This window comes from Ambystoma mexicanum, chromosome 9, assembly GCF_040938575.1.
Source record: "Ambystoma mexicanum isolate Mex_15411 chromosome 9, UKY_AmexF1_1, whole genome shotgun sequence".
In the NCBI taxonomy this organism is placed as follows: Eukaryota; Metazoa; Chordata; class Amphibia; order Caudata; family Ambystomatidae; genus Ambystoma; species Ambystoma mexicanum.
In genome coordinates, this window is record NC_090931.1 from 954,980,379 (window position 1) to 954,996,297 (window position 15,919).

At 46.2% G+C, this 15,919-nt stretch overlaps 1 protein-coding gene across 2 annotated transcripts in view; it reads right to left on the bottom strand.

The window, feature by feature from the left end:
- Positions 1 to 15,919, bottom strand: part of LRP2 (LDL receptor related protein 2) — a 516,831-nt gene that overhangs the window by 332,366 nt on the left and 168,546 nt on the right. For both annotated transcript variants that reach the window (XM_069616158.1, XM_069616157.1), the window contains exon 17: positions 10,521 to 10,713. In XM_069616158.1, the coding sequence (XP_069472259.1) occupies positions 10,521 to 10,713 (193 nt within the window). The remainder of the gene's footprint in view (positions 1 to 10,520; positions 10,714 to 15,919) is intronic.

The following is a 15,919-nucleotide window of genomic DNA, read 5'->3' on the forward strand; positions in this document are numbered from 1 at the left end:
GCCCATACCACGGTGGTCATACCACCCACCAAATGGATATATGTAAGGCTTTGCTCATGTGATGGGAGTTTAATGCGCTCTGGTGGACACTTGGGACGGGGGGGGGAGTGAGAGTTTTTGAGCCACCTGGGTAAGAGAGAGACTTGTGAAATGGGAATGTGTTGTAAAATGGCAAAATGTTCCAACGTGTTAGCAAATGTTTGTATTATAGGGGGCAAGTTGGGGGCTCATTGTTACGTGGAAACACTTTATAAATGGGACCGTTCGCTGTACGGCTCCTGCTGGTGGTCCGAAGACAGCTGGGTGAACATAACCCAGCTGAGTCAGACGCTGTGTGGTTTGGGGGGTGGGGTGGGTGATAATGCACAACCCAAGGGGAAAAAAGGGACGGAACAGTATGCGAGGGGAAAGGAAATGGGAATACCCAGGAATTTTCAGTCTGCTGAGCACCCGGAATATGAAACGGACCCACCGGAACCGTTTTGGTTTTGGCGCTCATGTACAACATTAGACACGCGACTCGAACCAGACGCTGCGTTAGGGAGACAGAGGCAGTTATTGGGTTTCCTTTTACAGGAAACCAGCAATGGCGACGACACTTAAGGGCTATAAACTACATACATTACGTACTACGTACACTCAATGTCAAAGGCATGAATTCCCCCACAAAACACTCCTTAGTGGCGAGAGAATTTAAGAGAACCAACATAGATATCATGTTCTTGCAGGAAACGAAATATCAGAAGGGGGATGAGAGAAAGATCCCCAGCGGTCAGGTGGGACATACCTTCTGGAGTTCAGGGGTTCTGAAAAGAGCTGGGGTTGGGATTCTGATCCGAAAGACCCTCCACATGAAGATCCTCAACTCCTGGTCCGACACTGAGGGCAGAGCCCTAATAGTAGTAGGATCCATAAAGAATTCTGTGGTAACCCTGGCTACAATTTATGCACCTAACCAGGGCCAGAAGAGATTCCTCCTTAAGACGACTGAATGGTTGTTTCACAAAGCACAAGGGCACACAATCCTTGGGGGGACTTTAATATTTGGATGGATTGCATCTTGGACAGGCAAACATCATGTGACACCTCCCACCCCGCCCAGGTGAATGCAACTGCACACATCAGTACAACCCTTGCCCTGTACGGCCTTCCGGATAGCTGGCGCCACCTACATCCAACAGACAATGGATTCACCTTCCGCTCTCTCCTCCATGACACGCTCACTAGAATAGATTATGTATTCCTCTCTGAAGCCCTAATGAAGATACTCCAGATGGCAGACATACACCCTATTGCATGGTCGGATCACGACATGGTCGTGGTGGACCTAAACTGGGACGATCTTGTCCCACGCAACTCAAAGTGGAAATGCAATGAATCACTGTGGTCTGATGTAGTCTTTAGGGAGGAACTAGAAAATTAAATCAAACAATTTTTCATAACTAACGATAATGGACAGGTTGCAAAAACATATGTGTGGGAAGCAGCTAAAGCCACGTGGCGCGGGATCCTCATTAGAGAAGGGGCCAGCAAGAAAAGAGAGCACACTCTAATAGAGACCAACATCAGAGAAAAATTGAACACAGCGGAGAGCCTGGCGCAGTCATCCCCACGTAGTCGATCCATATATCTTGCTGAAGCCAAGGAACTTAGAGAGGAGCTGAAAGCCCTAGAGATAGGCAAGGTTACCCAGACTTTACAATATATGAAACAAAAGTACTACGAAAAAGGTGACAAAGTTGATGCCCTCCTTGCGGCACGGCTTAGGGCGCAGTGGGCGGAAAGATGGGTAAACATGATAGAAAGGACAAATCGCACTTTAACTGAAACAATAGAATCTTCCCCAGAAGGAATACAAGAGGCCTTCGCCTTCTTTTATGAGGAATATATACCAGTGACCCCCCCCCCACCAGAGAGCGTAGATACTTATCTCAGGGAAATCAGACTCCCGACACTCTCGCACTCAGAGGCTGAGGTCCTCGATGCACCAGTCACCGAGGAAGAAGTCTCAGATGCCATCAAACGTCTTAAGGTAGGGAAGGCACCGGGAGATGACGGATTCACCCCTGGCTTCTATAAGGCGTTCTCTGCTTTCCTCACTCCCTTCCTGGCGGCCCTATTTAATGACATCTTTGAGACTGGCCAAGCACCCCCAACATTCACCCAAGCCCTTCTAATGGTCATTCCGAAAGAGGGCAGAAACCCAAAACACTGTGGGTCATACCGCCCAATATCACTCTTGAATATAGACGCTAAAATCTACGCTAGGGTTATCGCGGCCAGATTGGAATCATACCTACCGAGGTTAATACATGCGGACCAAGTCGGCTTCGTGATGGGTAGACAGGTCGCAGACACTATGAGGAAGACTTTACACCTAATACATGAGGCACAGGGAAGGCAAGATGATCCTACACTCCTATCATTAGATGCCGAAAAGGCGTTTGATAGAGTTGATTGGGAGTTCTTAGAGAAAGTTCTGATCTGGATAGGTCTCTGCCCCAAACTCCGCCGCGCCATCAAGGCAATTTATACATCCCCCAAAACATCGGTGGCTGTAAACGGAGGCTATTCGAGGTGGTTTCCATTGGAAAGGGAAACCAGACAAGGCTGCCCTCTATCAGCCATACTATTTGTATTGTCCCTTGAACCGCTGGCACAAAGGCTGAGACTTGACGAGAGGGTGGAGGGAATTGTAGTAGGGGACCAAGAATACAAATTAGGCCTATATGCTGATGACATCCTTCTGCATACAACCAACCCCCTAAGCTCCATACCGGCAGCTATGGAAATAATTGAGGAATATGGCCAATTGGCTGGTCTAAGGATCAACACAGGGAAATCAGTCCTCCTTCCACTTGACAAGACTAAAGACGCAGAAGTGGAGCGATTTACATTTCTGGGGATGAGGGTCAGCCTCACCACTCTGCGCTACTTGGGTATCAATGTGACCCGAGACCTGCAAGACTTATTCGTGGCCAACTTTCCTCCGATACTGCATACAATTCAAAAGGATATAGAAAGGTGGACAAGGCTCACCATCTCATGGATGGGATGCTTGAACACAATCAAAATTGTCATCCTGCCAAAGTTGCTATATTTGTTTCAAATGCTCCCTATCCAAATGCCAAAGGAATTCTTCACAAATGTAACAAAGACTCTCCACACTTTCCTATGGCAAAACAAAAAACCAAGAGTTCCCGCTGCCCTACTCCATCTTAGAAAAGACAACGGTGGGGTAGGCCTCCCAGATGTTGAGCTCTATTATAGAGCAGCCCAGCTAAGGGTACTGATCCCGCACGTCAGGCAGCAAAAAGAACCCCAATGGATAGGACTAGACAACTATCACATACGACCCTTCATCATAGGAGAATGGTTATGGGTACCGGGGCCCCAATTACTTAACAGAGTTAAAAACCACCCCATCCTCGGGACCATATGGGCCATATGGAGGCCAAACAAAGGGATGAAAGGGATTACTACTTGGCCCTCCCCCCTGACACACCTATGGTCTCCGGGGATTAGGGACGATATCCCGGATCCAGGCAGCTATGATTCTTGGTACGATGCAGGCCTTGAAAGGGCGGGGCAATTGTGGCAAAATAACACATTTATCACCATTCAGGAGTTGGAGGAAGCTCTAGGAATAGGACCACTTTCAGTGTTCCATTATTTAAGGCTCAAAGGAGTCATGACACGGAAGGTATGGAAGGAAGCTCTGCAGAAAGATCTTACTCCGTTCGAGACCATTCTGGATACCCGCGTAGGGTCAAAGGGCCTTATAAGCGCAATGTATACGGCACTAGTTGAAGTTAATATAACCCCCTCAACCGCACTAAAGCACAACTGGGAAGCTGATCTTGGGAGACAACTCTCCCCTAAGTTATGGCTAAAGATATGTAGGAGAACAGCGAAAACATCAGTCTCATGTCAGTATAAAATGCACGGCATTAAGCTACTATACAGATGGCATTATGACCCACTCAGATTAGCTAGAATGTTTCAGGATGTGAGCCCTCTCTGCTGGAGGGGTTGCGGGCAGAAGGCAAATTATTGGCATATGTGGTGGGGGTGTAGAGCGGTTCAAGCATATTGGGATGAAGTCCTCAGCTGGATAAAGACCTCGAAGAGGAAGAAAGGGAGAAGCGACCACTCCTGATTCTATTTGGCTTGGAGGAGACAGATGAAGCACTGATTAGTCTACCCAAAATGACCCATGTCGTCCTCTTAGCAGCAAGGGCATGCCTCACAACCGTGTGCAAAAGAGCAAGCCTACCAACGAAAGCGGAGTGGGTCAATATCTCCCGTAACATTTTCAACATGGACAGACTAACGGCAGCAATTCACGGAGACCGCACCTCCATTGACTCTGAGTGGTCTGCATTTCGAGATAAGTACATGTCGTAAAACCAAGTGTGATATAGAACATGTCTGAAAGCCATTGTTTCGAACAAACATCAAACCACAACTGAGTCCTCTGTTGTCACCTAATATCCCAATGTCTCAGCATCTGAATGTATATACGAACACCTCTCGCAGTCTTTACTCGATATTACTGTTTACCGTATCCGTCAGGGTTGGTGGGTGGGGGGAGGAGGGCGGGGATCAAAGCGGGGATTTTTGGCATCAAGAAACATGTAACGCAATTTCATCACTTCCTTAAACCTTCTTTCCCTTTCCCCTTCTCTTTTTCCCCCACCCCCTCCCTCCATCCCACCTCTCGCTTTCTTTCTTTGATTGCCATGTTACTTTGTTATGAGTGTACCAATATCCATAATGTCCCTGTTTAAAAATCAATAAATTTAATTTAAATAAATAAATAAGTACAGCCCTACCAAACAGCCATACATATCCAATTGGCCTAACCTTCAGCCTCCTTCGCTAATCACTACACCCCCATCATTGAACCATTCACCACTCTCCATTTCTTGCACCCATGTCCATTCTCCACAATCCCTGTGGCATAGTTTTCAGCAGTGTTGCAGAATCCACTAAACAATTCAAAATACACATTTCCCGTTCCACTGGCCAGACCCAGGACCAACTATATCCACAGGGACCTTTCACCATTGTCTATGGCATGTGACCATTAGAAGTATCCACAAACCCTAGGGCATAGCCTTCAGACATGTTCCATAAACCAGTAAGCATCTCAGCGTATACCCTGGCCTTTGCAACAGGCCCACACCCAAAGCCGACTTGAATCCGACATATGGTCCTTCATCGTCATGACTAGTGACCAGATTGTCAATTTCACCTACCCTGCTCCACTATCCATTTTATCCCAATAATTAGACCATTCACCACTGTTTGCAGCATGCAGCCCGGGCCAAATGCCAAAATCTATGAGGCATGGTCTTCATCCGTTTTGCAGACCCCAATAACCATCTCGTAGACATTGGCCCTTCATGCAGCTAAGGCCCACTGCCAACTTCAATCCCATATGTGATCTCTCATGGTCATGGATTGTGCTAGATTGTTCGGGACGTGGCCAATTTAATCAGGACACTAACCAGATTGGTCACAGGCAAACTTTGCACTCCCTTCCCATGCCGCAAACAATCTGCCAACTGGCCATGCCACAAGGCAACTGTGCACCCCCTTAATAAAACTGGGCCTGCACTCCCTTTTTCCATATCTATATATGAAGCAGAAAATCTGTTTGTTACTTATACAATTCCACACCGCTCCACCACTTTGCACCACATTTTGCATAGTTACCTGTTAGGACCCTCTGGACATTACTGGCTACATGACATTTGGACACCCCACCCCTTTCAGCACCTTCACACATGAGACGGTTGCCTGGAATCGGCAAAACATAAATGTGGTTATAGAAGGACTGGACAGGGCTCATTTTAAGCGTCTCGACATGAGGAACAGAACTCGAAGTTTCATATCGGACCTCAAAAACCACCTTTCAGGGTCCTAGGATGCACTGTTTCCATGATATTTGCACCACAACGCACTGCACTGCGCCAGGGTGAGGCGACAGGTGGGGAGAGCGCACAGAAGGTCCCAGTATGCTGCAGCACACCAACTCTTGCCTCCTCTCCACGCCGGCTCCGCGGTATGTCAGCCAGCCACACATGCGCATTCTCAGTGCACTTTGCTGCAGAGTAAAAGGCACATCAAGCGATAAGCGACTCGTAACAGTGACCTACTGAATCATTTATTTTCAACAATTGATGAGACTGTCGTCATGTCTGTCTACAGAACCCATGCGGAGTACGGGTACTTTTTGCTAGTCTGTAATATAATAAAATCCACCCCAACAGGTATACAATCAATGTACATTAAATACATCACCAGACACGTGGCCTCAGACTACCACCATAGTTAACGCATATTTATCTGCAGACAGCAAAACAGCCCCATGAACGGATTCCGGTGTCCGTGATCATAAAACCGAGACTGCGAACAACACACAAAACAAAATGGTATTTTTTACCCAATAAATCGTATATACAGTGCCTCTCTACCCACCCAGAACCCCCCCCCATGAGCAACACAAGTGTAAATGTGTGTTTTGACACATTTTTCTACTGCAGTGTCCACTGATGTACTGTATGGATCACGAACCAACTTGCCGCCATTGGAAATATTTTGTCGCAGCACACATTTCCTGGTTGACCAATTGGCGCTCTCGCCCAGTGTCCACAGATGTAACAAGGCTCTATGGTTGGTCACAAAGCATCCGCAGTCACTGACTCAGGAAGTCAGTTTGCAGACGGGACAGAGATATCATTAATTTCTTTTCAGCGCATTCTTTCCTCATTTTTAAAACATCCACTGGACAGATTAACACCAAATTTGCAAAAGCACACTTTGGGATCAGGCCACCATTCCTCGAGCCAGTTTGATACAAATCCATCCAACGGTTCGGGCTGTAGCAACAAGAAAAATTATTTTCCCTTTGAAGTCCATCCCAATTTCACACATTTTGGATTCCCTCCATAACTTTGCCTCCATTGACGAAACCGTGTGCAGGAACTTCCTAAGACTTAAAGGAGATATGCAGTTCTCCCAGTTACCCATAGGGGGATGAGCACCTCCTAGGGTACAAACCTATAACAAACCATGCAGAGGAAACCCCAATACTGAGTAAAACTACCCCAACCGTTTGATGGGTCCCCTCCTGGCCTTTACCACAAAGTCCATGGCCAGGACAAACTGAATATTTTTTCCCACCTAGCACTACCCCCCAGATTAGACTGCTGCCACGCCTAGACCAGCTTTGTACGCAGTTCCCGCAGCTCCTTCTGCTCTCTATCGTCTCTACTAAAAAATCAGGCAACAACAGGATCCTCCTCTGTTTGAAGTTGATCTACATTTTTAGCCTCAGGATCACCTGATGCTGACCTTTGCTCTGGAGGATAACCTTTACTGAGGTCAAATCCTCAACACATGGCTTCTGAAACTGGGTGGCTCTTTTGAAAATCAATGTAACCCGCGCAGGGTAACATTTGATGTTACAGGCTGCATGTTCTGGCCTCCATCTTATGGAGCACCTCTAGTAGTGCCAGAGATGCCCTTGCATCTTCATGTCTGAATCCACTGAATGTCCATCCTCCTGTGTATTTGCCATGTTGCTGCTTCTTAGTTCTTGTTTGTGTATATTTCTTAGGTATTTTTTTTACAAAGGTTCTGCATCACACATTCCGAGGGCACCACACCATCTCACTTCATGGGCGCCAAAGAGCTCTCCCTACATACAGTTCATACATACAATGGTGTTTCTCTGCACGACTATCCCAGAAGTGTCAAGTCACAATCTCTGTGTCCTCTCCAGTTATGAGCTTCCCATCTGAACTTACCTCAGGGACGAGTAGGTGATATGTCCCCAGGAACAACTCACAGACTTCACTCCTGTCAGGATATTGACCCCTCACTTCCCCGTACTGCCAGTGCATCCGTCTCTTTCCATCCTCCTCTCCTCCGGCAGAGGAGAAGGCTGACCCCTTTGTTACGCCAAGTTCCTCTTTGTCTAGCCTTTGGTCGAAGCCCGCATCCAGCCATTTCACAGCTGCTTGCTGGAACTAATTGTGCCACTGAGATATTGATTACTAAACTGGATTTGTACTAGAGGAAAGTACGGTTCAGGATCATCAGCTAACTACTTGAGCCAGGATTTTCCCAGCTATAAGAAGATGACCGCTAGGTGAGGTCACCTGCTCTCCCAAATTGCGGCATCCCAACCTGCAGATCCTCATGGAATGGGTGGAGCAGGTCAGGATCTCCTGGTGCTGCACAGAGCTCATGCAGTTGGAACCTTCTCGAAGCCTGCCAGACCACTCCCCTATTGCGGCAGTACTGTTAACTAGACACACATCTTATGGCGATAAGGGCTATATTGAGGTGTTAGTAAAGTTGTACCCCTCGATACTTTTCAGCACAATCAACTACTTAATCCTTCTGGATAACAAGATCTTGATGGTGGCGCATTGGAGCTTAATCTGGCTTGGTTTGCTTCTATACTGTTCAACGCAGAGCTGATAACAGTCAATCCTTTTTTTTCTCGCACAGTCATTTTCACTGTTACTCTACAGACATTTCTACAGCCTTCTTCATCCTGTATCTTGATCCTCTTCTCGCTCTCTTTATCCTCTGTGGAGAGTGAACATTTCTATGTGGATGCTGGTAGGAAAATCTTTCTGCACGTCTTAGGTAAGTCCGCTCAAGAAGGAGTTTTGAAGACCTGTCCTTTGCAAGTGGGGAACCAGATATATTTCTGATGACTATATTTAAAGTCTGGAGGAGGTGCCCAAGATCGGCCATTCCAGGATTACCCCAGAACAGCGCAAAGTGAAGGCACTTGGTTGCTGCTACCTCATTATTAGCCAAGATAGGTTTGACCCATCATGGCAAGCATGATCATTTCAAAACTGACTATGGTAATTCTCTGTATTTTGTTCATCCAAACTCTGTTTGAAAGCTTGTCTAGACTTCATCATAGAAATGTGTTTCTTGCTTAGGGTCCTTTTTGAATTCTTCAAATTGCTGAAGCTAGAGAGAGCCTTTATCAATTGGATTTTCACACTGGAGTATCATTCTCGGTATTGTTTGTAAGGCCACCAATGTACAATGCATAACCTGCCACTTGCTTTAATCACCAATCAGCCTAGACAAGTAGCGATCCATACTTGGAATCGCTGAGCTCCTAGTCTGAAGCATTAGACAGAAGTGTCATATGAGTTGAACAGACTGTGTGCTAACGAAAAATCTAGGCAACACATGTGTTGGATTCTTTGTATGTTATGTATTGTTGCTTTGTTGTACATAGCCTTAAATGTTTTTTCTCTTTCTTGTTTTATTTTGATTAGTCAATTGGTTAAAGAAACACAAAACACAATCAATAAATAGATGTTTACATTTGTTATTATGTGTTCTAAGTCACAAGGATAAGTGTTGATTTTGAAAAGCCGTTCTCTATCAAGGAGAGCTCTGTACAGCAGCCCCTCCACCTTGCACCGGTTTGCATTTTTCCACATTCATTTGTCTTACTGCCAGACCAGAAACGAGATGATGTTTACATATGATAACAGATGTTGGGAGCCCACCAATGTAATTCCACCAATGTACAAGGCCCAGTTTACATATCTTCCACGGCTGATAGCATGACCTGGAAAGATGCGATCGCCCTTCTCATTTAAAATGCCTTAATTTAAAGATGTTCCCTACACTGGGTAAATGTTTCCCATGGAGCAAACGGCTGTGCACCATTGCTCTGCACAAATGCAACGCTACGTCACACACTCCTAAGACATTTTTCGAAAAAAATGCCATTCTGTGGCAACTACCATCATCAAGACTTCGACTTGATGACGGTTGTTGCCACGTTGCTATGTTCAGATCTGGGAGGACGAAGGTCATATAATAATCATGCAAGTCGCTGCTGGGCCAGAAGATGCAAGTGTATCTAACCTTGCTCGGTAATTCCGAAGCATTGGTAGGTCTGGGAACCATTGATCTAATTTCATAAAATACATGAAACCCCTTTGCTCGAGGACATTATTATGACAAAACCCTGGCAGACACCATGTGCTATTCTTACATAACAACTCTGTCCCAATAATGGAAAATAAAGCAATAAGTCTCCTTTATTACCACTTTAAGGTGGCTTCGCGGCTGAAGCTCTAATGGTGTGTAAGCTAAGAACTGGTCGCAACATTAGCAGACTTATCGGCTTGATTCTCCTGGCATTCTATGAAAATACATGTGCAAAATAAACTTTAGTTCTGAAGATGAAACTGTGATATCTCCTTTTCAGAGCAAAACCTGCCTTATCCTTCTCTTTACTTGGGACTTTAAGACAAATACAGTGTCGCCGAGTGAAAAAGAGGCTGAAAGAGGAGACCGTCAAACACAGTACCAGCTTACAAGAGAGAAGAGAGAAAACAGGGCTGATGGCAGACTCTGCATAAGAAATTCTCTGAGCAATAAATGCCCGCTATGTAATCCCAGAAGAAAAAGAAAAACAAGCGCTTTGGTGTGTCAAGAAAGGGAGGAGTTATATTTACCCAATGACCGGATGCACCACTATCGATCGGGGGTTATTTAAATTCTGTACAATCGCGCGTCTTGACTTATCCGCAATCTTCAAAACGCTAATGCTTCTGTATCGTGGGTCTGTCCAATACAGGTTCTTGGAAATCCAGTCGAACGCCAAATCTTCCACGTTTTCCACTCGTCTTGCTTCTACAACTTCTCTGCCTAAAATTTGCAATTGGAAAAATGTCATCGGTTAAAAATATAATGAAGAGAAATACAAACGCAGTGTGTATTATGCTTTCTGTAATACACAGAAATTGGATTTGTCTTCAAGACAATCTATTGACAATTCAAAATCTTCATAGCATCATGAGCATGAATGTATGCATATAGGATACATAAAGAAAAGTCTGTGCCGTGGGTAAGGAATATCATTTGAACTATAAAATGGGAGTTTTTCTCTTTGTTCTTCAAACTTTGTTATCTTTATATGTAACATCTGCATGAGAGTAACTTCAATGGCCGGCCCCCTTGTCGCCGGATACTCTTGACTGCCTGCACAAAAGTGATTGTGAGTTCAGTGGGAAATGCCAAAATCATGTTCATTGTGTATGTGGTTGATGACTTGTATTGAACCTCTTCTGAGACGCGTCTTCCTAAGTCTCTGTCTCCGCTGATAATGGCCTTCCTATGGGCGGTCACTGATGGAAAGGTGAACACATCTGGATCAATAAGTTCTTGATTATGCAAAAGATGAATTATGATGCATGGTCAACCATAGTAGGATGTTCCTTGATTTTTGGCCTGCTCCTGAGTTTGATCTAATTCAAACAGTAGCCGCCCTTAATATAGCCAAGGAGCAGAGCAAATGTGATTGGTCATGGATGGTGCCTTCCTCATCTTCAAAGACAGGCAAGACTACCCACGCCCAATTTACACAGTGAGAATTTCCTCGGCTCCAACCGGCCGCCAGTACAGACTATCATGCTGGTGTCGGTGAAGTGGCACCCTATGGCATCACGGCTGCTGCGCTGCACAGTGTGCATGGCCTTTGCCTTGCATAACGTGGGGTTCCGCTGCATGTTTCTCGGGATGGAATAGAAGAAACTGGGTAACTGGTTACCCTTTTCGGACGAAAGTATCTAGTTGTGGTTAATTTGTAAAAGCACTGAGAGTTCTGCAACCCAAATCCTCACTGTAATAGCAACCTGAGATCTTAATGTCAAGCGGCCAACAAAAGACCCTGAATTTTCAAGGAAACTACCAGGGAGTGGGACCGGCTGATTGCTAGGAGGAAGCACATAGCGAATTGGCTGCTTAATGCTTACATCAGATGCCTGTTCCCTGAGCTCCTACCTCATATGACTTGACACCAGAGCTGCAACGTACCACTTCATACACACATACGAGCCGAAATGTACTTCTACTTCCCCGCATATTCGCTCACATCCATGCAGGCTCTATGTGCCGTGCATCTGCACGTGCACGAGAAACACAATGAATCTAGTTGCCACTAGCGGCATGCCTATCCCTGACAGGCTACTCAGCTCGAGTGCAACGCCCGCACCCGGCACAGTGACTGGCACCGTGTTCAGAGCTCAATATATGCAGACAGACACGGCTCTTATCAGCAGCCCCACTCTCGGTGTGCTGAGCTGTAACAGTATTTCACGCAGGCCTGCCAGGAGCCTCGCGCCCTCTCTGCCCCACATCAGCCCTGAGGAGGCGGCACCGGCGGGTACCGGCTAGCGGAGCGGCCCACACATTTTTCCCTCGCGAGCTTCAGCCCTGGTCGGCGTGCCCCACTCACCTTTCACTCGCGGCAAAATCAACACCTTTTCTCGGCAAGACCAAGCCCAAACTCTACGTTTTACTTTTTTTTTCTCCAGCGGAAGTACTATGTCAAAATTCTATAACCGGAATGATGCATATTGATATTTCATGAATGCGTCTAAAAAAATAGGCGCAACCGACTTTTAAGGACGAGTTAAACTCTCAGAGCGTTTTCCAATGGCGGTTTGCCCTTATAAAACGCTCCTGGCCTTCTGCGGATTTGGCCCAGAAAGGAGTCATTTATGCATCTTCACCAGTTTCCAGGGGTACATGGTTAGATTTTCCCCACGTTAAAACAAAAAACGCAACACTTATACCTTCCATCGTACTGTTAAATCTAATTATCGTTTAACAGGCGAGCGTGAGAAAGGAAACATACGCCTGAGCTACCTCGGATTAATCTGGACACGTAAACACACGCCATCTGGCAATGCCGGAAGTTCATATTTTTAGTGGATCATGGATTTAAGTTTAGTAACAACTGGTATGCAAAATATTAATTTAGTGATTAATTAATCAGGACAAAAATCAAACGCCCTTCCTTTTTACCATCTTACTTTAAGGGATGGAAAAGCGAAAAGGCAAGAGTGGTCGCACCCAACCCAGCTCCGTATGCTCCCCTTCACCTCACCTCTACCCCCGAGTGTGTTCCCAATGTAACGCACTCTCTTTCTTCCTCGAGAAGTCTCCATATATACACACGCATATCGTAAAAGGCCCTTGATTCACAGAGGGCGCAAAGACATGCGTCACATGGCTGGGCCCTCTGTCAGTCAGTGGTTTTACATCCACATTCCCTGAGATGTTCCTGCAGCAAAAATCTAAACCTTCATTTTAATATTGGGCAATGGACGTAATCATTTTAAATAGTTTCATTGTCATCTTGTTATAGCAACAATTTTAATTATATTTCCGGGTATTTGGGTAAGTTGCATTTCACAATGATAATTGGAGCACGAGATCGCATGCGTGCTGGATATCTGCAGTGAAGTGCATGTGAAGCGGCACCTTGCCGTGCGCCTGCTAGGGCCCCGCCCTGAGGGTGCCGTTGACCTCCCTTTTCTGGGCAATGCTGCAGTGCCTCACAAAGCGAGCCAGGGTAACTGCTGTTACCACCAGCAGGCCCGGAGAGGGGCAGCCCAACCTCTTCTCCCCACTGCTCCTCTCCTCTCCCACTAGTCGAAGAGACACACAGTCTGTACAGCACAATGCTGAGGAAGGGTGAGGTGTGAGCAATCACCTCACCCTTCCTTCGTGCAACAAGGTGCTAAGCACCTAAGGAAACCAACAGACAGGCAGGGATCAGGTTCAAAGACCTGCCCCCCCATGGGGCCAGATAGTCGGCTATCCGGCCGGGGGCTGATACTTAACAGCCCCCACTACTATACATATCAAAGACCCAGGGCTCCCCTGGGTCTTATAAATACAGAGCAATTGCTCTGAGAAAACACAATCAGTTTGTGGACCCTGAACGGAGACCAAAACACCGGAGGTGCACTGTTTACTCAGTGCTTCTTTACCACAAAACCCTCCCACCCTACAAATAAGGGAGAAGAACAAAGGAAAAGAAGTACAGGGCACTGTACGGTGCCCACAACAAGTCGTGGGTCATGAGAAGGTGGGCACGGGCCAGAGGGGGTAATCCCAAGACCTGGTGCCCAAAAGTATTGTTATTATCTTATGATACGTGATTATTGTTATTTGCATAACCATATCTGTACAATAAAACCTACGGCCTTTTATTGCCAACATTTGACAAACAATGTGTGAGCCAAATTATTCTGGGTGAGGGTATGGGTTCGGCAATGTACAAATTTGCATGCATATGGGTTCAGCAGTTATTGCAGGCTGCAGCGTGGGTGGTGTACTCAGAGTCCCTGTGCTTGCTGCAGTGCACTCTGAGCACACAGGCAGCACGTGCTGCAGACTGCATGATGACAGGGAAGCTAATCTTTTGTCGCGGGTCAACCTCCTACTGCGAGGCTGGCGTGACAAATGCCCCCTCACAGCGGCCCAATAGGCGCTGCAGCCCTCGTAAGCACTGCTGATCACTTTAAAGGTGGGTGCGATTTACTAGTGATGGCGATTTAAGCGACCATTGTTGTGGACAAGGCGTTCTTAACGTGTTAAGAACTGCAAAGGGGCATTTTTATTTTGAAAGCACATGCAAACCAGCAGTTATCTGCCTAAAATCAGTGCCTTCCTCCAGCACAATTGACCATATCACACCAAACCGTTTTAGCTATTTGACTTATTTCCTAGTTTACAAAGCTACTATAACATTTTCCTCACATTGTACCTGCTGCAATTGAGCCATGAATATTTACCACGCTGAGGGACCTCGGAATGCGGCGATAGGGGGTTAACGGCACTGGCATCCTTACCAGTGCCGTTAACCCCCAACCGCCGTACTCGTAATGACCCCATTTTTTGTCATCCTGGAGACTGGAGGGGATATTTTCTCTGGTTCTGGCCCTGTACTGATTTGCGGGGCACAAGTCGATACATGTGGGTGGACAGTGTTGGCCCACTTTTTTCAACGGGTGGACGCAAACCCCTGTTCTGTGTTTTTGAGGCCAGCATTAAAAAAAAAGTTTGCTTGCTCAAGTGTTTAGCTATTAGAATTTCTCACCAGGTGGTCATGTTTCCAATCCAGACGCTTACCCACAAGAACACATGAAAGTGCCATATAAGCGCACGTCTCAAGCTTGTATTTTCTTTTCTTTGGAATATTTCATTATAAACTGTTGGCCTTAAAAGGTGGGCACCTTTTATACTTTGCTAGGGAAGTTATTGGACATTTTCCTCTCAGATTATTTATATATATATATTTGTTTTTCTTACCATGTTTTCGCTCCTACCTACATGTGTAGTGGTCATTATCTTGTGATGTCACTTGCTGTAATGTCATCAAATGCAAATTAAGGTGCCCGCATTTAATTTGCCGCACTTGGCCCCACAAATCCTAGGGCCGGCCCTGATCTGCAGCACAGGTTTCCATGCAGTACGGCCTGTTACAATGGAGCTCCCGGCACCTTCCATTCTCACATTACTACCTGCGCTTGTGCAGGCCTGAATGGTAGGTCTGCTTGTTGCACCCGGCCTTTATCACCTGCACCCTGCAGGCCCCTACTTTCTACGATAGCCACCCTAAAAACATATAAGCTGGCTAGACAGCAGCGTGTCTCAATTTCTGCCATCAGATTCTCGTCTTTGCCTCTTGGTGGCATGGAAATGATGCTCTCCTTATTACGTCACTTCCCAGCAAGCTTTTTTGCATAATTGTCTCGCCAGAGTAAGTATTTTCTTTTCTGTAATCTCAACCTCGGTTTGGCAGGATGTGTATTTGAAGCCTTGAGGAAAAGAAATGTCAGCGACATTGCGCGTAGTGTTTACCTCCTTTCCTCCGTTCCTTGCCCGAAGTTGGACAAAGCTCAATTGTAGCTTTTCCCAGTTATACCACTTTTGATTCAACACGCTTCCTATCGAGCCAGGACGGGTAGGCATCTCAGGTTGCATGGTCCCTGGGGAGGGATCATGGGAATCGTAGTCCAAAACATCCGGAGAGCCACAGGTTGCAGACCCCTGGGACTCT